At 47.0% G+C, this 27,789-nt stretch overlaps 1 protein-coding gene across 4 annotated transcripts; it reads right to left on the reverse strand.

Annotated features, from left to right (window-relative positions):
- Nucleotides 1-27,789, reverse strand: FBXO31 (F-box protein 31). Of its 4 annotated transcripts, XM_055726688.1 has the most exons (10): nucleotides 27,372-27,789; nucleotides 19,889-19,960; nucleotides 17,474-17,560; nucleotides 12,937-13,013; nucleotides 11,404-11,571; nucleotides 10,580-10,654; nucleotides 8,804-8,913; nucleotides 7,904-8,057; nucleotides 6,908-7,272; nucleotides 1-5,713 (listed from the first exon to the last, which is right to left on the reverse strand). In XM_055726688.1, exons 1-10 carry the CDS (start codon nucleotides 27,751-27,753, stop codon nucleotides 5,491-5,493), a joined length of 1,713 nt encoding a protein of 570 aa, XP_055582663.1. In that variant the 5' UTR covers nucleotides 27,754-27,789; the 3' UTR covers nucleotides 1-5,490. The 4 variants fall into 4 exon arrangements, with proteins under 4 accessions (XP_055582663.1, XP_055582664.1, XP_055582666.1 ...); XM_055726689.1 differs by lacking the exon at nucleotides 17,474-17,560 and having other exon boundaries at nucleotides 27,372-27,788; XM_055726691.1 differs by lacking the exon at nucleotides 17,474-17,560 and having other exon boundaries at nucleotides 27,355-27,475.

The following is a 27,789-nucleotide window of genomic DNA, read 5'->3' on the forward strand; positions in this document are numbered from 1 at the left end:
TACGTTCACAAAACTTTCCTTTTTATTATTTGAAACTGGAAAAGGCTCCTTGGGTAACAATGATCAGGTGTAAAAGTAATACAAGCATTTTGCTCAGCTTTGTGATACCTGGGATGAAGCAGGCCAAGTGTTGAAAAATTATGTCCGGCTTTTATACAGCCTGTTCTTCTCAAACCACAAACAAAATCCCTCAGACAGGGGAGCAGAGTTGTATAAACTACAGGCGAGTTGTTTAAACTACAGTTCTTGTGTTCCACATGGATATTTGTGGCACGAAACCGAGGTGTTTGATGTCAAATGGCATTTTCAAAAGAAAAGCTCACCCTTTTTCCTATGCACTACCCTCTGTGTGAGGCAGGGATCTGGTGTTTCACTTTCATTATTAATAAGCCCCACAGGGTCCTTTATAGGGACTTACTTACACTCAGAGCCTACAGGAGATGCCCAGATTAATCTGTCAGTGTCATGTTAAAGTGGTGAGTGCAAAATACACACAGAAACGGGGTACACCTGCTTAAGGGAAGCAAGAGTATTAATGAAAAAAGTGCAGATTGCTTCAATTAAGTTAATGAACACAGTCATCTGAGTGCTCTTTTCCTCAAAAATTAAAGAGACTGCAATCCAAACAAAACCCAGAATCATACATTTTAATTCAGCACACACAAAAAAGGTCAGTGGCACTCACAGTTTGGTACCTTATCTTCCACTCCACCGCCTGATCACACATCTCAACTATTTCACTGTCCAACTGGTGAGTGATGCTGCCCGTCTGGCCCGCGGCACGGCGGCCAGCACGCAATCCTTTGGCAGCTGAACACAACAGAAGATTATTGGCCATGTGAGCAACCAGCTACAAGACAGAGTTAATATATTATCATTTCCTAAACTAGCAAGTCAGGATTATACAGCCCATTCCCACATAACACCCAACACTTCCATTAAGTTCCACTAGTTTTAAATTAATAAAGAGTAATAAAAAGTCAACCTTGTTTAAAAGTAAACATTAATCCAGCTGCATTTTGGGTTTTTCCTGGTAGCTTACACCTCCAAGCACGCTTGCACATGTATTTGCTTTCTTCCCAGTACAAGTTTCCCAACATAATTGCCATCCAACCTTTGCTGTCCCATTCCAGAGTACCTGTGGCAGCACTGCACTGTCCACTCCAAAGGGAAGCCGACCGCCAAAGTTACAAGTAATGCCATCCTTTTTCCTCCTCCTCAATAATAATAATTAAAAAAAAACCCTGACAAGTCCATGTGGACTGCAGTGAGTCTCCTACAACCACAACGCCTGCTCACAGCACATTTATAGCTATGAAAACAGGCCCAAGGCAAACAAACTGGCTGGGTGAGGATCTTTGATGCTTCTGTTTTCCAGCTGGCCAAACCCATGTGTTCTGACAACACAGAAAGCATGATGTAGGGGCACAACACGGCCCAGGCACGTAAGCAGTGCTTATTGCTCCTGAGCTAGAATTAAGCCCTAGGTCTTGCTGTGGCTACTGGGGCAGTGCTGCTCTGCATCCTAATTGCAAGCGCTTTGTTTATTCCAAAAGGCTTCTGCCAAGACAGTATTCCTACCCCTGACAAGTTGTTTTCCATCTTCCTCAGCTCTTTCCATCCATCTGGGATCAAGAAATAAAGCCAATTGTCCCCAAGATTTTCTACAGAGCGAACAGGAGGAGGACACGTCAGCACCAGAAATTTATCACCATCTGCAAGGCACCACCACACATTATCCCTGTCAACAGCTCCCAGAAATATCCCAACAAGCTAGACAACCAGGGCTCAGGAAACAAGCAGGGTATGCACCGAGACGTACTGCGCAGGAGGGTGGCACAGCCCATCCCAAACACCAACAAATCCAACAAACCCCGGTACCGTTAGCACTGCTTCCCACAGGTGCCACGAGGGAAGGCAGGATGGGGGATGCTCAGATCCAAACGGCCTGCCGCTAAACCCGGCTGCACTGCTTTTGTTCCCTTTTCCCAAAGCTCTCAGAAGCTCAAGCTGCAACTCCTCACCACGTTATTCTGCTTTTCTCCGAGAGCAGAGATGTAGCCATGCACAAAGGAACCAGCAAAGGCACTGGAGCACCCAGAGCATTTAAGCAAGTCTCTCCAAATTCACTATCTTAACCGCTTTCTTCACCCTAAGCCAAATTAGAAGGAATTTCCTTCCGAAATGCCACAAAAGCCTGCCAGGCTTTGAGGAGCAGAAATTAAGGCGGCAGGGAAGGAGCATTAATACGAAATTTGGTATGTGCATTGCCTTTGCTCTAGACAGAGTAAAGCCACAGTGTATCAGCAGTTTTGCCTTTAATCAGGACTAGCACATTGGCCTCAAAACGTCACAATCAGGTACACTATAAATAAAAGGATGCTACTACAGGGGCAAAGCCGAGCTGTGAAAAGTTCCTGCAGAGCATCAAGCCCCTGCAAAACCCTTCTCCCCAGCCAGCCAAGCAGGTCTTGCCTTCAGAAGGGACACCCTTTACACTGCCACTGAAAAGGTTTGGAAAGGACAGGCTACAAGCAGAAGAACCATCTCCGCCTGGAGAACAGCAGATACGCAACCTGTGCCAACCGCTAGCCAACGGGTCCTCACTCAAGTGACAAAGCAGACCTGTACTCAGCACCGAGCGAAACGCTCCTGCTACCCATGGGTTTGCACCCCCCAGGAGACTCTTGGTATCAAAAGGAATTTAAGCTGTACGTAAAAACTATGAAAAATATTGTATGACACAGCAGTGACACGTACCTACACTGCCTTTACTCAGCCAGCCCAACAGAGCAGGTTACAGGGAGGAGAGCGGCTACAGAGCCAGCATCTGTACTTAGAAGAAAATGGCTCAAGTCTCAGGCCAAGTGCTTGCAGTCCATTCAATACAGTCTGGATTTTCAATCTTACTTTGAAAACAAAAAGCAAAAACTATTAAGTCATTATGTAAAACCTCAGGACTTTTATTTTTTCGGGTGAGTAGGGACTTTGAAGAAATTGAGGAATCCACACAGTCAGAGCTAAGGATCCAGTGGCAGCTGAAGCAGAGCTGGTTTTAGAGATAAGCAATTTAAGCAGCTGCTCAAGGGGACCTCTCCCATCCGTTTAGGCTGCTAGGGAGAATACATAGCAGCCAACATACTGCCTGCACCAGCCTAACAGCGAGCTCCAAGATAAACTGGCCACCCAGTCTGCAAGGAATACCTAATGTCTTTAGGTATTCCAGAAATCTGCATCATCAAGCTGGAAACCTCCGTCTGCAAGATTAAGCACATCCTCTCCTGCGCACAGCTCAGCAGCTGCAGCCAGGGGCCGAGATGCCCGATTTTAGCTTCAGCTCACCTCTCTGCCCACACACCAAGGTTCAGAGAACTGCTCCCCTTCCTCCCTCCCAGCCCTGCCTAACGGGGGGGAGATTCAAGTCAACTCTTCCCTCTGCTGATGCCGACAGCAACACCTCTAACAGGCTGCTCAGAAACAACCTGCTTTTTATAGCTTATTCACTGGAACAGTAATAGCACTTCAGATCCTCACCTCTAACACTGAGGCAGGTTTTCCACTACTGACAAAGCCGTAGGAAACAAAGAAAAAGTGCCTTCAATCACCTTCACATTCCCAGGGGTTTGTAAAACTATATCCAAAGAGACAGGAATTAATCCTGTGAGTGACAAGACCTTCTGCTCAAAGTCTCTGCTGGAGACTCAGTTCTCATGCAGCTCGAGGGAACACTCAAGAGCCAGAGGTGGCAAAAAGCCCTTGCGAGAATAAAAGCTGCTTGCAGTCAGTGAAACGAGGCAGCGACTGAAACTTCTCCACAGAAGGGGCCTGAATCCACCCAGCACAACACACGTACAGACACATTTACAAACCAAAACCTGCAGATGTAAAGGCAGAGTTTTGTTAGACACTGATCTGGCTGGTAGTGGGAAAAGAAACCTGGAGTTTATCGTGACAGCCAGAGACCAACTGCAACAAAGGTGTTCTGCTTGTAACCAAGAGCTTCCTTACAAACTGCTCTTCTCTCTGCACAAGGATCCCTATCACCTCTTCCTACACAGGATTAATAACACAGGCTGATGCAAATGCCGATGGTTTATAGCACAACCCACAGTCTGTAGATAACCACTGGCCAGGATTTTCCTGCACAGAACAGTCTATGGGGAATTTGCTTCCTCGTCTGCAGCCCACACTCCCCAGCAGAGCTCAGATCTGCCACACAGAGTGCAGTTATCATGGAAATAAATCAGGCCCAGGAGCTTTCTGTGGAAGCAGCCGTTATCTGAAATGAAACAAGTATAACTAGAAAGGGAACAGAAAGGTCCTGTGAGTGGAGCAGCAGCACCCACCTGTCAGCACCAACCCTAAAAGGTGCCAGAACCAACCACAGCGATGTTAGGAGAATCCCTCATTGTTCCTTCAGACTGTGAGGGGCTACCTGATACAAGAATGACAAATAACTGGGGTCACATCAGTACCAGCAACATATGGCACCTTCTGCTGCCCATCACAGACAGGAGTCAGCAGACTGCAGCTGGTTTTCTTTCCTCTCCTTCCTTTACATTTGCAGACCCACTTTAAAAGATCTGAGGTGAATCTTCCCGGTACAAAACCGGTTTGAATGCACCAGCTCCTGCAGTTCACACTCATTTCCAGTTCCATACCCAGCTCCTATATGAAAAAAAGAATCATTTTCTCTAGGCTCAGGGAGACACCCAGACCTGGAGCCCAAGGGACAGCACATCCATCAAGCTCCAGAAGCCAGGGCAACACTACATACACTGTCATTTACAGTGGGAATCCTCCCCTTGCTGCCAAGCTGAGGGAATTTCTCAAAAGTAAACCACTCACTCCAATTACTAAGCCAGGGATGCAACTGTTACACCAGCCTCTCTTGACAATGCTGCACCCAACAGAGAAAGGTTTCTGGAGAGGAGGACATGCTTTGTCACTGCTGATGCAATTTATCATTAAGCAGCCACTCAGCCTGCAGCAGGGGACCGTGCTGATTTCAGGAGGGTAAAGCAAGTCTCCCAGGAGGTCTAGAGCGCAGCAAAGGCTTAAATGAGTCCCTTGCCTGAAGAAGAGCTCTTTCCCCAGGAGACTGCTAACGGTCAAAGCAGAGGGCTTGTGTCCATCCAGTCAGTTAGATGTTCTTCTGATCCAGCTCTGACCTTGAGTTACTTTTGTTCCAATACATTCTTTTTGCAATCAGAAATGTCTGTTTCCTCCTCTCCAGGATCCCTTCAGCTATACAAAGCTACGTTACAGACTGGGTAACAAGGACTGCTAGGGAGCAGTGTGGAGCGGTAGGGAGGAAAGGGCAGTCATGGATTTTTTTAACCGGGATGTGTACATTTGGGGTAAAAAGGCTGTATTAAAAGTGCATGCTTTTATTCAGAGGTACCGAGAGCAAGGACGCCCCATCCCAGCCCTGGCTGGGGAGTGCAGCAGCCTTTGCAACCCCTAGCCCTGTCCATCACAGATCACCCGTCAAGTAGCCAACGACTGAATGTTCTTCAGCATTTCATCAAAAGCCTCACGGGAAGGCGCTTCGGCATTCTGGAAGGAGACTTTGATCCGGCTGTAAAGACTGAATGACTTCAGCTCCAGCCAGATGAATCCAAAGCGATCGTCATCAAAGAGAACAAAAACACCTGGTGTTCGCTCAGGGCTGGTGAAGCCATGGCCAGCAATAAGCCCCGTCCCATAAAAACTGCAAGGAGGGAAGAGAAAAAAAAAAAAGACGTGAGAACAGCCATAATTACCCAGCATTTAATAAAAAAAACAAACACAAAACTACAATCAAGCCATTGTCCAACACACTGCCAGGAGCTACAGAACAGAGTTTTATACTCAAAAGTCAGTTCTTATCACACAGCACAAAACACTGTTGATACCATTTTGAAAAAAGAAACTCTCCATTGCTTTTGTAGGTTGCTGCTTTAGACTATTCTAATTAGCACCTGCACACCAAGGCTGAGTTTTTCAGTAGTTCAGCCCAGAAATCCATGTGAGATTTACTTCTGCAACTCAGGGATCAACCAGGGCCCAGACACTCCCCACAGAAAAGGAAAGGCACGTTGAGAGGGTGACCAGAGAGGCAAACCTTGTGACAAAACCTAGCGGGAGGGAGAGAAAGAAAAATCTAAACCCCAGAAAAAAAATCTAAATGGAGCTGAGGAGGAGTAAAGGTCAGCCTAACCTCCGAGCAAGCAGCAGGTGGAGCAGGGTTTTATTCAAACACAACTCGGTTGTGTCAGCAGGGGCCTTCTGGGATTAACCAGCTATTGGTAGGTTTTTCCATGAGCACAGATGTTTGGCTGAAGATCACCTGCCTAAGCCTCAGCTTTTGGGCTCTTTTTCCACACTTCATTTAGTACACTGCTTCACTGACTCCAGGTCCCATTCAGCAAGGCTCTCTGCGTACGTGCACCTATTGCTTAGGGTGCTCAGCACCTTCCAGAGCTAGCCCCAAGGCACCAGCAGACAGGGAAGGGTGGGAGAGCGCACTGTATTCCCACAGCCAAACACCACAAATGGCACACACAGGAACGGGAAGCAGCTTGAACAGGTCTCCAAACATACAAGCTGGGCAGCTCTGGGAAACAAAACGCACCATTAAAAAAAGGCGGGGGTGGAATACAGGATAGGTGCTAGCTTCAGAAGTAACAGGATAAAATCTAGGAAGGAAGCAGGATGGTAGATGACAGTGTGGTAAGAAAGAGAGGGAGCAAACAAGAGCGTGGGAGAGAGGACAGCAGCAGCAGCAACTCTGAGCACAAGGGGCTGGGAGATCTGCACACAGGTAAAGCACAAGCAAATACAGAACATGCCTCAGGGACTTCCCTGTTCTGTTTCAAAAAGTGACTGGCACGACTAGGCTATTAAACCCACTAGTCCCCGTTACCAAATTCGGCAGGTCCGGGGATAGTCTTCATTCCTTGATATGACTCCCATGGGCAGCACGAAGGACTGGGAAGCTGGTGCCTTGTCCTGGGTTGCTCCCTCTGCCCCAGCTGCAGTCTCTTCCCCCTCGGCACCTTCTCCTCCCAGGGGCTTTGCAGCAGGCTGGGAGGCAGCCTGCTGGGAGCGGTCCTCTTCCTCCTGCCGGTGTTCCTTCTCCTGTTCCTCCCGACGCACCTGCTCCTGGACCTCCAGGACGATGCGAGAGAGCTCACTGAAATCATGAAGGTTCTCAACGTCGGGTAGCTGCAGAGGGTGCGCCAGGTCAATTTCCACTGTCTGCTGCCCAGCTGGGATGTTGGGATCTCCCTAGAGACAGGAAGCAACAGCATGACTACAAAGGCAGGGTGCCAGAGTTCAGACCTGCCTCCTCCCCGTGTCCATCATCTGACTCGTACATAGCTCACCCTATACCACAATCACAAAAAAACCCCACCCTGCTTGGACCTTGTTTATTGTTCCCCAAGCTGTTTACATCATCTCTCTGTTTTCCCCCCTCCCAGAAAGAGAATTTTAAATCAAAAGCTACAAGTCAGGCTGTACTTGCAAGGGTTTAAGTCAAAGCTGCAACTGCATTTTGTCAGAATCCTTCCCTGCAAAGAGGAAGGAGCTCACTAGCCTGGCTTCAGTGAGGAGCTGCCAACCTCTGGTGCCTGCTCAGATACACACAGGTGATCTCCAGTGACCTGCTACCAGCTGCTCACAGAAAGCAGCTGGAAGGGAGAAGAAAGGAAGGGGGAGCCAGGTGGCATCATGAGAAACTTTGCAAAGCAGGTCCTAGCTACTCTACATGTGTTAAGATTCACCCGGTGCCACCAATCCCCACAAGGAACAGGGTTTAGGGTGGCAACAGCCGACTACCTCTCAGAGACATCTTCTACGGATCCATGGCATCAAGAATACTGTAATGAGCATCTGAGAGAAAGGAAAATACACTCACGGTGATCTTAGTCCCCTTCGCTTTCCTTCCATGAAAGCTCAACATGACAATCTCCAGCCCATGGCTCCCATATGTTCCTTTGAAGAGACCTGGCTTTATAAGGTCATCAGGGCTGCTAGGAGGGAGGTAGATGCGTCGGTACGTCAAGCAGTTGCTGTGCAAAAACCAACACATTAGAGGGGTTAAGCGAGAATCCCTCAAGATGAGGAATGTGTTTGCAGTCTGCTCCTCCAGGCAGCTTTGGGATGTTGTCACGATTGATACAGGATCTGTGTTTCAAGCAATACCAACAAGCTTAACAGATTTCACTTCCGACCTATGCAAGCACTGCCTCCCTTCACTTCTCTCTACCAGTCCTCATCAGCATACCAGGAGGCTCCTGCAGCAATGTCACGGTAAACCTCCTCATTTCTTGGGATTTCCCGAGAACTGAAGGATGAAGCACATTTAAACATCTGCCACAGTGAGGTGGCTGCTTTAGAAGTCTGGAGTGACAGTTAAAAAAAACCCCAAGTTCTCAGGGAGTGTCTGAGTGACTGACTGAGAGACTTTCTGCCTAGCACACTGCAAAGTATATTGCTTACTAATACGGGTAACAAGCAGCGAGCTTCTTGGGATCACAGGCATTTGCTCCGTCTTCAAATTAAACAGTTAAATGACTCAAAACCACCTTACTGTGCCTAGTTATTGTAAAGAACTTGGAACCTTATTATTATGGCTGTCATTACACCTCATCTCTCTGCACAACTGGAAAGTGCTGTGCTTCACCATGCCTTTGCACAGACAGACCATTCCTCTGGCTGTTAAAGCCCACCGCAAGCATCCCATCTTTGGAACAAATGACTAAGTGCTTTTGCAGTTGCAGCAGCCTCAATACCTAGAAAGAGCTGGTGCCCTTACTCATATTGGCTGGTGTAGATGAACTTCATCAAGATGAGCTCTTGCATGTGTTCATGGAAGATGTCTTCCAGAGTCCGACCCCACTCTTCCCTTAGCCACGTCCGGAATTCCTGCAACATAAGAAAAGGGGGAAGATAAAGGCATTTCATTTGCGACACTGATGCACCCCAACATGACTTCACCTTGTCAGCATGAATCCCTGGCAAAGCTACAGAAAAACCATGACTGGATTTGGGAAGAAGACTGTGCTGCTACAGAGCTGGCTTGGAAATACGCCTAACACGTAGTGATAATGGTAACTGCCCTATACCTGCCAGACACCACACAATAAACACACTCTCCTTCAAACAAATTACAGGTAGAACCAATATGCCTCCTCAGAATAAAAGCAAAGGCATCACCTGTTTCTGCAAAATAGCTGATCTACTACTTCTTTATGTCGTGACTTACCTTGCAGTAACTCATTTGTGTGCCCATAAGCTGACTCCTGTGCCCTATCCTGGCATGTTAAACATAAAAGCAGAAGCTTTCAAAAGGCGCTAAAGATTTAGGTGGTTAAGCCCTGCTGATTTAATACCGATGCATCTAAATCCAAAGGGTGCTTTGAAAACATCTCCTGAAGTACCTCTACACCAGCTCTGACAAGTTAATACCCTCCATGAGTTAGTGTGATAACAGCTTACACTAAGATAGCTGCCTACCAAATGATGTTCCAAACCTGCTTGCTTTATCTTCTAAAGCCAGATCCTCCAATTACCATAATGCCACGCACACTTAACGCAGTGCTTTGAAAGTATTAAAGCATTTCTCATCTGCCACAGAACCAGAAAACACTTAACTAAACCTTTCACCCAGCTGTTTCCCATTAGTAGACAGACATTTTAAAGCATTTGTTAGAAGCAACTGAAGTATCAGATTTGTCATGTTTAACCAGCTGGCAGCAAACAGCACTACCTGGAACAGGTATTAGCTGAAGGTCTTCATCCTGACGTTTATACCTGCACCTTAAAACATGCAGTGTGAGTCAGGAATCTGCCTTGCTGGCTACAGCTGACACAGGATAACCAACCAAATAAGATTTTTAATCCCTTGACCAAGACAACAAGCAGCAGAAAGGTGCTTCACTGACAAGCAGGTATTCAAATGCAGATGGTACTCAGTATTAGGCCTGTATCTGAAAGATCTTAATTATTCAGACAGCGATACCACGGAGATCAGTGCCTGGCAAGTGCTGCACAGCATACAATGCATGTTGCTGTCTTTCTCTGGACAGGCCTGCTATCGAACAGGAACGGTGTCACAGCACAGAAAGAAAAAGAGGTGCTGGTGCTCAAAGAGCACCTTGCCACAGAGAACTGCCTAAAACAGCTTTCTGCTCAGCAGGATGGATATTAACAGCCTGCACCCAGACATTCTACGGGTGCAATGTCAAACTGATCCCATATACTGTATCCTTAAACCACACCTCAGCAAGTACAGAAGAGGTTCCCCAAGTTCTTGCAATTATTCAAGTGTGGCCACTTCAAGTGCTGATTCAAGTAACAGACCAGTTCTACGCAAAAAAAAAAAACCCAAAAAACCAGATTGCAGAAAATCAACCAGAGGGTACCCAGCCTGGGTTTTCACCTAGGTTCAGATACACAGAAATTACCAGGGAGAAGAGCACATCCCAGACCCCAACGTTAGCTAAGAGCTTAGCTAAGACAGCAATGCTTTATCTTTAGAAAGGGGACATACAAACAGCCTTAATGCAGACGCTTGGCAGAGCACTCTTACCTCTTGCCTTCCCCCTGACATCCGATGGTGATCCGTCTGGTTGCATTTGGTGGAGAACTCATCCTTCTTTACAATCTGTAGTTACCATGGAGGAGAATTGAACAGGTTACAGACCTGTTTAGAGATGCCTAGGATGATGTAACTAAGGCTGCTTAGAGTAAATGCTTTACACAACAAAGGCTACTGAATTTGCTACAACAGAGAAATCATTAAATTAAATGTAATTAATTATTATTAATTAAAAATTAAGATACCCAGTGCATCAGCTACAGAGCAGCTGAATGAAAGCAATAAACCCCCAATGCATTCTAATGAAAGACACTAGTTTTACAGTCTTTCCTTCTGAGCTTCCTTCTTCAAAGAAAAGGAAGCAACCTCTCAGGAAGCTTTTCAAAGCATCCAATGTACTGAACGGATGCTACATCACTTTCTCAATGTCTCACTGTAAAACAGAACACGTCTGTGTGTCTGCTTGGACACATTCACTGGCTGCACAAGGCCATTTCACATACCCTTTCCCTCAGCCTGTACGCATACTGGTGCTCCCACCCTCCCACTGCGCTCCAGCCCAACAGAAGACGTCTAACAGCCTTGCTGTACTATTGCCAGTGAACAAATTCAGAGCAGGGAACAGCCCACACAACTTGCCAGACACATAATGAGCGTACAGCTGGTATCCACACATACAACAAGGTGGTGAAAGCCGTATCACTTAAAATTCTCATACGTTTTTTCGATTAATCCATTTCCGGAGCCAATGTGCATGCACGCACACGCACATCACACCTAGGACAGATGATGCTGAAAGTGCTACAGGAGCTCACCTGGATATGGCCGTTATGAGGTCCCTTATGACCATACATACACTCGACCGTTGCACATTTCCTCTCCATGAGATGAATCCTGAAGAGAGGTTTGAATCTCATCGGATCATCAACATGGGGGTCATGAGGTGGCAAGTACATCCACCCGATGATGAACAAGCCATCAACCTGCAGAGGGATGGGAGACAAGGCACACGACATCAGCCTTGCGCGCTTTCTGTTGAGTTTGCAGCAAACAACCCTGGGGCCTATTCTGCAACAGGGCAGGAGCTGCAGAACAGCTTGCTGCATTTCCAAAGTGCTTTCCAGCAATTAAACCAGACCATATGCACTCACAGCACAGCCCTGGTGAAGAGGGAGAGGGTTTCTTTACAGGGCTTCCTGCACCACTGGAAAACGATCAGGCCTTTATTACCGCAAATGACTTTGTGACGGATACTTGGTGCACAGGATCCAGAGGGAGAGACTGCACTGAAGAGACCACACAGCTAGTCGAACTGTAATTGGTTTGAGAGCTCATGCTGGCAGATACTCGAATAGATGAATTCTGCCTCTCATGATTATCCACGCCTTTTGGACAAGGAATTATTTGGCCCTATTACTCACAGCCAGCACAGGAAGCAACAATCTCCTCTGCTCAGAGGTGAAAGTGCCAACCTTGTTCCTGCACGCCTAACAATCCTTTCTTCAAGCCATGCAATTCCAGAGAAAGTGGATTTTCTAAATACAGAGAGCTGAGACAAAAGCAGAGCAATGCCACAGAGGCACACTTGTCTTTATAAGGTCACAATATCATGTAAGTATTGGCGCACTTGGATGCACTCTTATACCAGTTCATGGAACAGAACCCCGCAAAACCCAAAGGCCTCGTGATTTGCTACACTTCAGCCTGTCACCTACTGAACCTTGGAGCAAAGAACAAGGGCTTCAGGCAAACATCTAGCCCAGCTCTCACCCATACATTGGTCATTAACTACTCTCCCCAGCAGCACAAGAGCTGCCAGACTGCACAGGTCTTGCCCCAGTCGTGCAGAAGTATCACTACATCCGATACATTATTCTTAAGACAAGGGCTGGTGAAAAGTATGGCAGACTACAGGAAGGAGAAATGCACGAATGCCAGGGCAAAACCCTTTGCCAAACATTCAGCTGCAGGCAAAAATAACGCAGTAAGCGACAGGCCAGTGCTAAAACCTCTGCTGTACTCAATGCACAAGGAATAGACTCCTGTGCCAGCCATTGGAATAATGAGCATTAAAATCTAAATCAAGCCTTTCCCTGAAACGTTGTTCATGTTCTCTCTGTGCTCCTCTGGCTGTTTGGAGTACAGCTGAAAAACAAAAGGACTGTCTGGAGAAAGGTGGTGATGATGAAAAGATCCAAGAAGCAAGCTCTGGGTCCCAGTCACTTGCTTGAGGGCTGCCTGTTCAGACTTCTCGGTAGCATGGAGGTGGTAACCAGGCCTAGAAAGCAGTACACGAAAGACTCATCAGTCCTCATCACCACAGCCCCCAGAATGAGGTACGTACTCACCACCACGTTCAGCAGCCCCCCATAGGGCCCGATGTCCGGCTGCCATAATCCCAGGATGTGTCTGTATCGGTGCAGCACTAGGGAACAGTGAGACACTGAAGTGAGCACATCAAGCTAAGGAGTTAGGATTTGGGGAAGGAAAATAAGACTGCTACCAGACTGCACACAACACCGACCCATACTACCCACAACTGCCTTTCCTAAGGAAAGCTGGTTACATCTGACCACAGCCAGGCAGTTCTCAACTGAGGCCTCCCACAAGCTCGCACAAATGTATGTTGTTCTCTGCAGCCCTGCTTCTGGCCCTGGTGCAGGGGCAGGAGTTAGTTTCCAGGACTTTACACAACCAGATACCTCACCAGGAATTCCCAGAAAACTTTTGTAACACGGTCCCATTAATGCAAATCATATGATATACCCAGAGCTAAAACCAAATAAAGTATCTGCCGTCTCCAGTTACCAAAAATGTACTTGATGCCTCAGACTGCAAAGCAACAGGAAATAAGGGCGGGCAGAAAGGCAGTAAGGAACAGGGAAATAGGAGTATTTTGAAGTAATCTCCCTGCCTTGTATAGACAAACTTGTCTCCAGAGTCAAGCACCCTTAAAAACAGCCACTGAGAGAGCACGGGCAAAGCACACAGACCACACCAGCTCAGGAGATCTGGCAGCGTTATTAGGTCAGTAACAGCCTTAAGAATTCTCAGTAAGCAGCTGTTGCAGCAGTGCCCAAAAGCTGCTTCAAAGTGCCCCTCAAAGCCTACTGCAGCAGGTGAGGCTTCTCCACTTGCCATCTCAGAGAGAGGTGCGCCTTCAGTCCCACCAAAAATGAAGGACAAGTAGGAACATCTTCAGCAAGCAGGAGAAAATGCCTATTACAGAACAATCTCCTCTCAAGGAAAGCTGAGAGATGCTACTTGCCTCCAGTCCTTACAGAGGCAGACATTAAATTTGTCCGTATACTTTCCTGACATGACCAGTAACCTTCACGTGAAGGCATTACACACAAGCTGGTATTTTGGGCAGGAACAACAGGGTGCAGATTATTTCTATAAGGAGGGCAAGATGATACTACACTTGCCTTACAACGATATTCGTGGCCAACTCAGAAGGCCACAATAACCCATTTTAAACTTACAGGACTGGCTTGAAAAACGGTTTTTGCTTTGCATGAATTTATAGGAAGAACTGTGTTTCAGTGCAAATGTTAGAACAGCTTTGTTTCATTAACTACTTCAGGTAACAAGAACTACAGGAGTGTTTTTATTACACCAAAGCAGAGAACTTCTACAGAGGTTTAGGGCAGCAGGGAGGGTTGTCCAGGGCTGCTGCCAACTGGCCTGGAGGAGCCTTTTTCCTGTGCAGTAAACAATTTAAGACTGATGGCCTGGTTTGACCCAGTGAATCAAGTGCAGCACAAACAGCACTAAGGCAAGCAAGCAAATCATGTTCCCTGTCTTCTTGTCTCAGTGCAGTAATTACACATTAATAACTGCTATGTGCATCAGCCACTTCACCCACCACAATCTGCCTTCTACCCTGTCTGGCATGGAGCTGATAAAACCCAGCTTCTTTTTTTATTATTATTATTTTTAGGACAGAAAACTTGATGCTGAGCTATCCAAGAGTGAGGAGGATGTTCCTCCTCCCCCAGCTCCTGTCATAAGCACTTTCAGGGCTGATGGACGATTCAACAGCACAGAAAGTGTCTGCTTGACGAAGCAAGCCCTTCTACTCCAAGCCACGTGTCTGCCGAGGGCAGTTTGTGTCCTCACTTTGGGTAAACAGCTGGCTCCAGCTGCAGCTTGGTTCGCCAGGAGCCATGGCAGTCCAGGAAACACCGATGAGCCACAGACAGAGCCTGCTTCACCATCTGCCCCGACCACCTGGAAACCTGGGGCTGCAAAGGAAGGAGGCGGCAAGAAAATCCCATTCACCTCCAAAAGAACCCTACCCCCTGGACAGCAGCTCATGTGTGTAGCTTGCACCAATCCTGTGGGCAGCTCTTCCTGTTTAATTTTTTAAAAACCCAGCTGTTTGGCGCCACAGAAGCATCCAGATGAGCTGATGGGGAAGAGGCTGCAATGTGAGCAGCGCTCCACCTAGACTCACCCTCCTTAACAGACCCGTCCAAGTAGTCTCCCTCACTTGCTCAGGGTGCTGTGGGCTTCTCCTCCTGCTCATTCAGGAAAGGAAGTTACTGGGGAAAACACTAGTACTTGGTCATCACAGGCCCAAAAAACTCTCCAAGCAAAAATACAGCTCCATTCTCAAGCCTGAGGTGTCTCTGAGCTCCAGCAAGCCAGCAGCTATATTCGTTGCAGCAAAAACCTGATGAATTCCAGCTCTAGCTCTTCCTGGCAAGATACAGGATGGATCTGACACTTGTTTCCCTCCCTGCTCCTCAAAAGAAAACAGCACTTGGGTCTTTCTCCAGGGTTTTCCTCTGCTATGCACGCTGCCTGTTTTTCTCAATCCTAAAGATGCCTCTTGCTTATCTGAATTTCTGAGCCCACATCCTGCCAGATGGAGCAAAAACACATCCACTGCACACTTCAGCACAAGTCCACCCAGCCTGGCTATTACCCACATTGCCACAAGCAACACTGCACGCTCTTCGGATGGGAAGGTGGCTTGAATCCAGATGGGAACGGGCAAGGAAAAGCAGTGAATGCCCAAGCTGTCACCAACAGAAGGCTGTCTGGGCAAGGTCTAATACCTGTGCTCCTCATTACAGTTAGGCACAGGATAAGGAAATGACACTAAGCAAATGCACAGCAATTCAAGTATTGCAGTGCTGGCACGCCACAGACACCATAGGTATGAACAGACAAGTTCCAACCCCAGAACGGGTTATTAGAACAGGAGGAGATGCTTTCAGATGTTACTGTTTTAACCAAATCTTATTCACCGTGTCCAGCTCAGAGAAATGCAAAAACCTGATATGGGAGTTTTCAGTGAAAGCTGCAGCCTTTAAAGCACCGGTAGCTCACTTTGAGTGGAAAAGACCTGACCCGCTACAACTCTCTTAGACCCTCAGGATAGCAGGGTATCCATAAGCACAATGAGTTAGAACAGTATAAGCAGTTACTGCCCCTCAGCTGGCGATTAATGACCTGCTAGTGGAACAAGCTAAGCATCAGACAGGCTGGTTCAAAACGCTGGAGAAAGTGATCCGAGCTGACCTGGCTAATGCTGCGTAAATATGAATCAGGGAGCACTCGCATGGTAAGTCCTGGCGACACAGTCTTAATACAGAGGAGGGGGATAAAGGGGGAAATGGGCAGTCGCATCTTAAACCACATTGGCTTTTCTCAAGTAATACAACATGCCCCTAAAGGGAAGGGGCATGAGGCATCAGAAATTTGAGGCTGCAGCTAAAGAATTAACTGAGGGAAGAGCGCAAAATGCCGCTTGAGAGCGACCACAAGTGGCACATTTGGAGCAAACACCCAGGTAGCAGTCTACAAAAGATTTCGTAGATGTAGATGCCTCTTTCTGCAAGGCAGCTTGGACATGCCTCTCCTTCCCTTCCAGCTCCAGAACAAGGCTGATGTCGACAGGCAGGACTGCAAACCTAAATTAAACTTTCTACCAATTCCTGCTGTAGCACTGCTGCTGCTTTGTCTGTCATGACTCATATTAAAGGCATATCTTCTCTGCGTGACCCATGGTCAACTGCTTTCTTTAGCACAGGTTAGTCTGCAGCATCCACTCGGCTCAGGAGCATGTGTGAAAAATTACATTCCCAAGCACTAGTGAGTTAGTAACTTGAGTTTGCTGAACTCTGCAGACCCAAAGCAGCGTTAGAGACAGCTCTTCCAAATACCAAGCAGTACTGGCTTTCTTAATTGATGTGAACTAACCAGTATTCCCCCCAACTCCTGCTGAACAGGAAGTGTTAAACTCCCAATGTTTTACTATTCTTCCCTCAACACAACATTAGGAGGGAAAGAACAGTTTACCCAGAGTGGCTTCTTGACTAAGGCAGGCAAATCACAATCTCTGAAACATCAGCAGAATGTTTCCTAGAGACAGAGATTGTAGTTAAAAGGATTCACTGTGCAGGGAAGGAATTAGTATGGGAACCCCCAGCATTCTTCACTGGGTAAGGCTATGGATCTGGATGCAGCTCATCCGAATCAAGACAAAGATTTTTGTCAGTACAGGGCTTATTTAAACTTGGTTTTGGGAGCCCTCACCAGGGTGTCTGAATACTTCCTTTTAAGAAGGGAGCCGTCCATGAAGAGCAGAGCAAGTCCTCCCTGTGACAAGAGACCCTCCTTTTTGCACTCGGTCAGGACAATTCTCTAACTCAAAGCACTTCAAAAGGAGACCAACATACCTCACTGCCCACCTTACACGCGTGGTCACTCCAAAGGGGCAGAACACTCCATGAAAGCACAACAGAAAGAACCGACTAACCGGCACCCTCCATACTGTCCCAAGGTCCACCCCAAAATAAAGCAACGTCACACTCCATGCAGCATCTTATATCTGCTTAGTGCAGGAAGCATCAACCAGCAGGAGGTACGTACGGCAGGTGTAAACATCTCTGTACTCCATGTGCTCGTAGTCGGGAAGGATTTTCATAAAACGCCCCGACTTCACTCGTGGGTTTATACCTGAACAGACACAGCAGGGTAAGTACCAGCGAACTCTGCTCCACTGTAACCAGCATGTAACAGTATGATGAATCTGGCCCAACACCACAGGAAAGTCAAACTCTTTTGACTTCACTTCCAGCTGTGGTGCACCACTTGTTTCAGTCCGCCCTGGTCTCAGGTTAGCAGGATTACTCGCACAGAACTTGGCATGTTCAAGATTCCCATAGACAATATTTACAAAGGGCATCTAGTGAATTCAAAGTGGAATCGGGGGTCCTCCTCAAACTCTGTAGTGTGACTGTAATGAGCACCACTGTCTCAGAAGACCATTTAGGCCAAGTAACTACAGGGACAGTAGCCCAGGCCTTGGATTAGTAACTCTTTCTAGTGCTTAAGCTCAGTTCCCCATTTCCCACACTACTACTTAGAGAAGCAGATTCAGTAGACAAAAATGCATGAAAGTCCTGCCAGTACCCGCAGATTAACTCTTCTGCAATTAAAGAGGTTTATGAGACTGGAGAGAAAACTGGGTCACGCCACCAGGAAACTGTTTCACTAAGTGTCTGCAACAGGGCAAACCGCTGAATCTGAGCAGGAGAACTGAGATGGTACATCCCTGACAGTCAGAAACAGCTGCTGAGCATTCTGACTTCAGAGTAACCCTTGCTGATTAGGATTGCTGAAAGGCTACACACACAGCCCTCACTCAGAAGCACAGCGAAGTCTGTCACAGAGGTGGTTCTCACACATCACGTGCAACTACTTGCCAATGGATGCTAAGGATTCAGAAACTGCTTTGGTGCAAAGACTGGAAACATACATGTAAAGAGATCTACTGAATCAACAGACTGCATTAGACACTGAAAATCCCCCAAAACTGAAAACAGTCAGAAGCTGGGAGAGTACATGGGAAAGTACCACATAGGCTTGCCCCCTTCTCAGTCTTTCCCAGGTGACTGCTCACAGCTGTGGCTGCGAGATCCAGCACTGGGCTAGTGAAAAAGACTACAGGACATGAAGAGATGTTCTGCCATTTAAGACTGGCAATGCAGAATTAAGATCTGATATGGTATGTGCTGTATGGCTGTTACCACACCAATGTCATACAGAGATACTGGCTGAAAGGAAAGTAAGGGAGGCCTCAAGTACTAATGAGACTAAGCCCTCCCACCCAGAAAAATTAGGCAGTCCTATTCCTGGCATACAAACAGGTAAAGAGGGACGCTAGCTAATGAAATAATTTTCCTGTGGATGCTCAGCAAGTCTGTTAAAGATGGCATTAAAACACTTCTACCTGTTCTTCTTTCCAGCATTAAAGATCAATGCTTGAGGTCATCACTGCTTCAAGGTTCAGCAAATACAGTACATGTAGAAGCTGAGCCAGATTTTGGGTCTGCAAAGCCTACAGGGACCTCTCATAGTTGACCTCTCTGCTTTTGTTTCATAAAGCAGGGCCTTCTTTGAACATCCAGAAGCCATAGGTCAAGTGCTGCAGGTTAAATCTTGTTTTATCCCAAGGACCACACATCATTACAAAACCTTACAAAAACTGGGGGGGGGGGGGCAGGGATAGAGACAACACAGCCTGCCAGTGCTGGTATGGGAGCTCTTGGGGGGGCTATGCCAGGCTGTCTGAGCAACCAGCTCAGGTTCTGACTGCAAAGAGCAAGATTTGGTGACAGCAGAGACAGCCTCACCATGGACCCAGGCCTCCGTTCAGTCCTCAGCCTACCCTGGTTTCTCTCATCCAATGATGCCCCCACCCCTTCCTACTGCAAGAGAGAAGATGTGCATCTGCCTTGCAGAAGGCACAGCGGGTCTAAGGAGCTGGGGGTCCCACTCCCACAGCCATTCCTAAAACACACCGACACCCTGGCAGAAGCCCAGCCCTGCCAGGCTCTCCTCCTTCAGGAACAGCCCAGAGGAATGCTCATCCCTTTAGCTACAGCACTTCGCCAGTGTCAACGTAACAGCATCCTTTCACCAAGAGTAAGACTTGGCAACATTAGGGCTATGGAAAAATACCAGTTAATTCTTTAGCAAGATCTGAAAATGGCAGAACAGGATGGGATTAAAAAAAATCCTCAGTACGCTTTATCATAAAGTTAAATTACATGCTCTTTTCCCACTAAAGGATTGGGAGGCACAGACATCCCAGTTCTGGGCATCTGCTTAGTATTAAATAAAACTCCAAACAGGTTAACTTCACGGATGAAACCCCTGCCATCAACAAGTAAGTCTGAATAACTTACGTCATCAAAGTTTAATAAATATTCAACACATATATGCTTTCAAAATTGGTACTTAAGCAAGAACATACAGATCTATATCAGCTTTATTACTTACGCTTGGCATAAACATCTCGACAGGACACTCCTGTGATCTCCAATTTCCGCAGGTTTTCACAGACGCCATATTCTGCAATGACACAGATGATAATGTCAGTCCTGGCACAAAGGTGTTTGCTACCCACGATCTTGATATCGACTGTTGGAGCAAAAATGAGATCTTATTAGGTGCGTTCTTGCAAGCTGCCACATTAGTCCAAGGATCTTATTTCTGCTTCGAAAAGAAAGCTGAAAACTAGATGTAATTTCATCGCAGCTTGGGAATCTAACACATTTTACAAGCAATGCCTGCAACAAACACAGCACAGTTACAGATGCTTACACCCAGGCCAGAAAGAGCGCAAAATCTGGAAGGTGTACTCATTCCAGCTGGGACTGTATGCTCGTTCAGATCAAATCATGATTGTGTGTAGTAATTATCTGCTCCCACTGAGGTATCCAATAGGGAAAACTGCTTATTAGGATCCTAAACAAAAGGTCACAGAGTTTAAAGAGAACGAAATGGAGACATAAAACAGGCATCAGCATGTACAAATATGGTTACACTTGAAAGCTGATCAGATTGAGATGGGTCTGTTGTACACTCAAATGCCTCTGATTGCTTACAGAACACCCTGAAAACAAAGCAGTCCAGAGATCTTCGAGGCAGCTTTGAAGCAGAAAATGAGATTCTCTCCTTTCATTCTCAGGGAGTCAATGCCAAACTTCTAAGAAACTTTAAATAAATAAAAGCAAGCACTAACATCTCAATGCAAGAAATCCTTAGGGGACCAGAGGGAGGAAGTGAGAGGAGGGAGACCCCAAAAAATCATCAGCAACAAAAAACATCCTGCTGCAGTGACCCCAATAGATCTCAGTACGGAGAACTACCCTCCTTGACATCAAAGACATCTATAGCACAGATCAAACACCAGCTTTCCTTAGCAATACCAAACAGCTGCCAGATATTCAACACAAGTCTGTGAAGACCCTCATCAAATCATTAAATATGAAACTTATCTTCAGTCAAACCTCCCTGAATTAATGATTTACCATGGCTGCCAAAGACCTAATGCTAGTAACCTGCTGCAAAGTGAGAATTCATTTTTCATACACGAGAAAAGCCGAAGTTTCCCTGAATGAATTCAGCCTCCTCCTATCTACAAATACACTTGTGGTACACATACACAATGATAAAGCTTACTGTCAGCCCACCTATGAGGAATATACATTCTTCATAACATCACTTCGGGTAAGCGGCAAGTTCAATAAAGGTAAGAGTGGGCAGAAGGCACAAACACGCACACTGCCCTTCACTAAAAGATGCAAAGGTCAGTGGCAAAATTCCTGCTGACTTCTGTAGCAAAAGCCAGAGCAAGCTCTAAGCGTTACCAAACACAAAGTGGGATGAGGAAGCGCAATTAGCCAAAGAGCAGACAGGAAAGTACATCCAGCCCAGCACAAGCTATTTAGTGCTGGCTACAGCCAGCTGACCCGACACAGCCATTCTGCAGATCTGTGAAACCAGAGCTCTGCTGGAGGCTAGAAATTCAGACCCTCCCAGCAGATCACGCCATGCCTACCCCTCCTGCCAGAGCTACCGAGGCTTCCAACCACCGGCCTGCATATGTACATAAGTGGGTATGTGTTTGGTAATTACATCAAAGGGATGGAGGGAACAGTATGTTTCCTCAGCTGATCTGAAAGCTAGAGATCTTTGTAAGATGACAGAAACAGTGTGGTCATAGCTACGGTTTAGAAACAGCCAACTCTTTCCATGTAAACAAATACTCACCTGGCCACACAACCAGTAAGATGCACACTTTGCGCAGCAGGCATTGCAGCTAGATTAAATTCAGTGTCACTGAAGATATTTATACTGCATCATAAAGGGAGGAGACATGCAGAGGATCCTGCCCGAATGGCATTTCTCCGGGTTGCTCTCCAACAGCAGTACTAGCACAGTGACATTCTCTCCTCCTGCAGAAGGTGCTAATTTTTCACAAAGTGTTTTCCCTAGCAGATCTGTAAATCCCTCTGAGCGCGGTCTCTGTGCAGTACCACAGTAGATCCACTACCATCAGGTATCTTGAAACAACAGGGGTGAGGTGGAAAGTCATGAAGTGTTACAGCTCTATCCCAATTTCATGCAAGTGCCCTTGATAACCCGCAGTGAAATTTTATGAATGCCAAATCACTACTAAAGGTGTACTTCCTAAATGTTATAGGTCAAGTCTTTCCTGGAAAGATTCAAAGTTCTCCCAAGTAATAGCAAGCTCCTTAAAAAAAAAAAAACAGCAAAAATTTCAAATTTTGATATTGCTACATGCTATTTAACATTAGACATCCAAGTCTCTTATAAGAAACTATTCTCAAGGAAAAAAAGATCTCATGTTAGTGTGTTTTACCACTCATGTCATTTTATGATAACTAGCCCTTACCCTGTTTTGTTCAGCAAACAACTACAAAGAGTCAGAAGCCCAGTGATGGCTTAGGTCCAGGTAAGTGCATCACTTCAGCTCTTCTGACTCCTGAGCTGTTAACACCACGATGGCCACTTCATGTGGGGGGGGGAAATCAGTCTTTTGGCTCAGTGCCAACAGAAACTCCAAATACCATAAGCAAGAAAGCTGGCCATCTCTTTTTAATCCAGAATACAAGAGGGACAAATTTTAACAGTAAATAGAGCTTCAAGATAAATTACAGAAAAATAAAACCGGTAAGATTTTTCTCTACAGAGAATAGAAAGCCTTTTCCAAGAAAGCTTTGCAGGGCTCAAGCTTCCTGGGAAATTCCACTTCACTGTAATTAAGTCTATTTTAAGGAAACATATCTCAGTGCAACAGCTCACCGAGTAAAGTATTTTAAGGAGTTAATAGTCACAGAAACTCACACACAAAATTTATACCGTTAGAAAATGGCTACTTAATCCTGCTTCAAAAGCAAGGATAGAAATTGGTTTTAAAGGTTTTACTTGACCAGCTGGGAAGCCTGTTTTATTAGGTTTATAAGGAGTGCTTGAAAGCTTTACCAAACACACAGTGACACAGTGCTGTTTCCATGGTCACATGCACTGGAATTTAAACGACTTTGAAAGGCAGTCTCCATTTATTCTGAACTGCGCTAATACTTTTGCAAGTGTAATTTACTCCCTGGCCTGCTCTCACCATATGCTCTTCTAAGCCTCACATTCCTGTCTTTTCTACAAGAAGCCATGTCACATGCCTCCTTCTGTGTGGCCTATGCTGAAGTTTAAAAAACAAACAACAAACAAACAAGGCTCTTCCAACCCATATCAGGAAGAACCCCTGTACTCTCAAAGACCAAATAAATGGTTTTTCCTTCTGATTTTCTCAGCATGGCAATGCCAGTAAGCAGCTGCTAGCACTGTATGTGGACACCTGCACCTGAGAGCAAATTAGGATGTCTGGTAGAGCTTGACATCCTTACCTTTGCTAAGCTTCCACTGTGCTTGTGGACATGTAATCATGTCCTCCAATCACTCCTGGATAAATGCATGTTTACAAGGCTGTACACAGAACAGAAAGCACAGAAACCTACTGGGTTAATTCAGAGACCACAAAAATGGAAGATTCTCAGGCTAGCATCTCCGAAATATCAGGTGAACAAGTTTGGAACCAGCTTCTTGTTTCTAAAGGCTGAACTATCGGAATAAAATACATTAAATACTTTCCCAAGTACTTCTCCCAGAGGAAGGCTTGTAGTTACCACTGAGATATTTTGCAGCCACAAGTAAGGAGCTGAGCAAAAGGAGATTTGACCTGCAACAAATGAAAGCCTTTGTGGAAATCCTAAAGCAAAAGATGTGTACCTGCAGATCGACAGCTCCCAAACAGATTTAAGGAAGACTGAAGGATGGCGAGACAGATAGTGAGCACCTGCCATTAGCAGCAAAAGACAGCAAACCATTGCCAAGCTGTAGTTGAAATGCCAAAGAATGCGGTCAGAGTTGAGGAAAAGCCCATCATGGTTCACCAAGAAACACATTATACAATGGCTTAACCTCACATAAAGGGAGATTAAAGCCTTGTGACTTATTAAAACCACCTTCATGTAGCACTGCGCCCTAGTAAACAAGAAATCGCTCCTGTTGTGGGAACAGTTGCACATCAAACCCCTGCATGGATTCTCTGGAGTCTTTTAAGACCTAAACTCCGTGCAACAGTCCCCTCACCGAGTGTATAAACCAGATTTCCCACTCTTCTCCACGGGCACCTCTTTCTATAAAACCTGCTGAACGTTAAAGACGCTAACACCTTGGCTGACAAGTTTCAGCAGCTCCAAAAGCTGCTGGAGATTGTTCTCCCAAACAAAAGCTTTTCCATCCAAGTTCTAGATTTGGTTATTGTGAATTACTGATGTGTTTCCAGGTGTTCTGCTGCACTTGCACTGTTTTATTTTCAGATGAAAGTGGTTACCATTTAGCATGGACTATCAGGTGTTAATCAAGGTAGGTCAGGCCGCCAGCCAGGGTGAAGCGGGCTTTAATTCTGCTCCCACTGCAGAGATCAGCAATCTCCTATTTATAGAAAACACAAAAGCGACTGCAATACTTGTCTTGCCAAAGAAGCAATTCAGAGACATTGTTTACTCCAAACAGTTGCAATGATAAAAGGACAACAGCCCTAACAGCCACACCAGTGTTACAAAACTACTTCTGGTTAATCCCAGCAATTTCCAAGTTCACAATCACCAGCAAAAGCCACTCCATTTTCAGGAAGGCAAGTCCTCTGGATGCTCATACTAATCACAACATGGTCCCAGGACTAATCTACAGCTGAGCCAGCCCACAGCAGTGCAAGAGCAAGGTATCAACGCTCAATGGATTGAGTGCCCCATCTGACCTGGGTGACGGCCAGGCTTTGCCTTACATTCAGCGCTACTCCTGTCCAAGATGAAGATAAAAAAATGGCTGAAACATAGCACTGCAAGAATCAACTTCTCAGAGAAGTGTTCTGGTTAACTTTAGGATCATCTTTGTCTCTTTACTGCTGTGCATTTCTGAGAACACAAATAGCTTTGCATATACGACTGACAAAGTTTACCAGTTACTTCCTCAGAGAGCTCAGCTCTGGAACATATCAGTAGGCTTCAGAGTGAATAAGCCACCAGTATAAGGAGTATGCTAGGAGAGTCACACATGTTCTCGCTCTGTTTCTAGGATGTGCAGCTTCACAAGGCTCAGATACAGGCACACACTTAAGAACTGTCCTCAGTTGGGAAATGGCTTGTTTTCAAAAAAGGTTACACAAAGTAATTAAATTTTATGGTCGACTATCATACAGTCACCAATGTGCTGCTATACAGAGATACAGGGCAGGATATTTTAAATTTTGTATGTGTATTTATATACTAATATCCAATGTCCATATACACCCTTAAGTAGATGTACTCATCATGTAGTGGCATGTTCACGTTTGAGCACACTCTACAGCTGAGCATGTGCAACATCTCTGAAATATATGCAGAGAAATTAACCACAAAACAGTTCCATGAAATGATGACCGATTTTATGCTCATACATACAAATACTCAAAGTTACAGTACTACCACAACAGTAACTACTTACACTGCTGTGTAGAGCAACACAAAGCACTATGCAGGAAGTCTAGATCAGGAACCGCTCTGAGAACCGTGACTGGTTACAAGATGGCACTAACAGATTGGGAGATGTAGTTTTCCAGCCAGGAACCTGACCCTTATCCGTTTGGCACAGACGGCACACCATGCCTTTGGTACAAGATTAATCATACCAGCAGTCCACCAAAGTGCTCTCTGACAGTGGCCAGAACGGATATGCTGGGGACATGTAAGAAAATGTGCAAAAAGAGCATAAAGATTTATTTTATGCACCTCTCGCCTTGTAGCTAGCTAAGGGCCTTGGGAACAAAGTGTAGTCTTCATACTTCCCCTTCCTGTCCAGTTTAGTTTTAGCCATACAAAGCCCATTGTTTCTTTAAATTTCAGCTAAGCTTTTGAACACTGCTTTATCTACCAGCAAGAAAATCCAAGGAGTGGTCATTAATTTAATAAATAAATTTCCCCATTAGGCCTAGTTTAGTGGTTCCTTTACAAAACAATCTAGACTACATTTAAAAGTTATATACTTTTCTATATAAAGATTTTGCCAGGATCATAATTATCAAAATAATAATCAGTGACCTTTACAAATTGTTCATGAAATACACAAAGTCCATGAGGATTCTGTGTTAGTATGAACACCATTTTATTAGCCTATCTCCAAAAAACAATGTTAAGTTATTGGGACAATGAGATCACCCCATGCCAAATTAAGAAATGAGAATGCTTTGGTATACTTTTTCTAGGTACAGCCTTTGTACTGTCCAAGGGTTCTGGGATAGTGCTGATAAGGCACGAACTCATTGCTGCAAGGTTTAACACATTTGAACAGATCCCACTGCCCATGGCAGCCAGCCACTCTGACATACCTAAATTCTTCATCCCAATGCCCTCGCTGCTATTAAAAACAGAAAACAAACAACAACAACAAAAAAATACATGACTTCATGTGCTGGCATCAGATGCACCTGGCAGGATCACACTATTTAGAGAGATGATGAGCACAGCAAGACAGCCCTTGGAGCGCGGGAGAGCCGCTGGATTAACAAACATGGGACAGAGCCACACTGATGCGAGGAAAAGGACGATGTGTAAAGAATAAGAATCGCAGCAGGGCCAAGCAGCACAGACCCGAGACACGACTGACAAGCAACACCCCAAGCCTTCGCGCTGATGCGGCACAGCATCCTCACAATACACACTCCCCTGGGAACACAGTGGGAACCCCTCGGAACCTGGCACTGCACCTCCCGAGACAGGATGGGAAGGGATGACCTTAGCCAGGCCTGGCCTCCTCCACCCGCTCGCTAGACCCCAGCGGGCTCCCTGCTCCTGCTCTGCCTGCGGCTCCAGGGCCCCCAGCCCCGCACACCCACCGACTCCTTCCTTCCCCAGCACAGCCCCATGCTGTGGCAGCCCACCATTCCCTACCCTCGCCGCCCGCAGCACCCCATCCGCAGGATTCACCCAAGGACACCCACATGGAAGCATCACCTGCCAGGGCCTGGGCCTGGTGCCGTCCCCGTGCTCCCCGGGGCAGAAGCCCTGCTTGATGCCCTCTGCCAGAGCCGCTCACATCACGGCTTCTGCAGCAAGTGCACCAGGAAGGGCCCATGCCCCAGAGGCGCCCGGGGCTGCCCTCTTCTCCCTCCTGCACGCACCCCCCCGGCCCCAACACCCGCCCCCCCTCAGGCCCCAGCTCCTCCCGACCCCACACACCATCTCCTTTCTGCACCCCGTTAGGATGCCCCGCTCCGCACCCCGCCACCTCCCCACCCTCCGGGTGCTCCTGCATCCTCCGGGCCCCTCACCTTCCACCCCCGACCCATCCTCCTCCCTGCACCCCGCCGGGGCCAGCCCCTGGGGGCTCCCCCGGCCCCCCACCTCGAGGCAGGCGGTACCTTCGCGGCAGCGCCGCCGCCAGATCGTGTCGGTGCGGAGGATGCGACGGAAGGTGGTGCAGACGCGGGCCAGGCTGGGCAGGTCGGTACCGGGCAGGGAACCGAAGATCTGCACCAGCAGCTCGGGGGGCAGCTCCAGGAGGGACAGCGGCGCCCGCCCGACCGGGCCGGCCTCAGCGGGGTGCGCCGCGGGCCCCCCGCCCTCAATGCGCTCCGCCGCCTCCTCGTCCTCCGTGGCACCGCCGCCACCCGCCTCCTCCGGGTCGGTATCGGTGTCGGGCTCGCTGTCGCCGGCGCCCCCGCGCCGCTGCTCCCGCGCCGCCCCCCGCCGGCGGCACCCGCGGGCCGGGCCCACCCCGCACAGCCGGGCGCACACCGCCATGGCCGCGGTCGCTCTGCCTCACGGGGCCCTGCGCGG

This window comes from Falco cherrug, chromosome 14 (assembly GCF_023634085.1).
Source record: "Falco cherrug isolate bFalChe1 chromosome 14, bFalChe1.pri, whole genome shotgun sequence".
Taxonomy (NCBI): Eukaryota; Metazoa; Chordata; class Aves; order Falconiformes; family Falconidae; genus Falco; species Falco cherrug.

Coding starts and splice junctions, on each gene's coding strand:
- FBXO31 (XM_055726688.1), bottom strand. CDS start 27,753: ATGGCGGTGTGCGCCCGGCTGTGCGGGGTGGGCCCGGCCCGCGGGTGC. Junction 7,273..7,903: donor CGAAGGGGACTAAGATCACC/GTGAGTGTATTT, acceptor TCCTGTCTCTAG/GGAGATCCCAACATCCCAGC. Junction 5,714..6,907: donor CCCCGGACCTGCCGAATTTG/GTAACGGGGACT, acceptor CCCTCCTTGCAG/TTTTTATGGGACGGGGCTTA.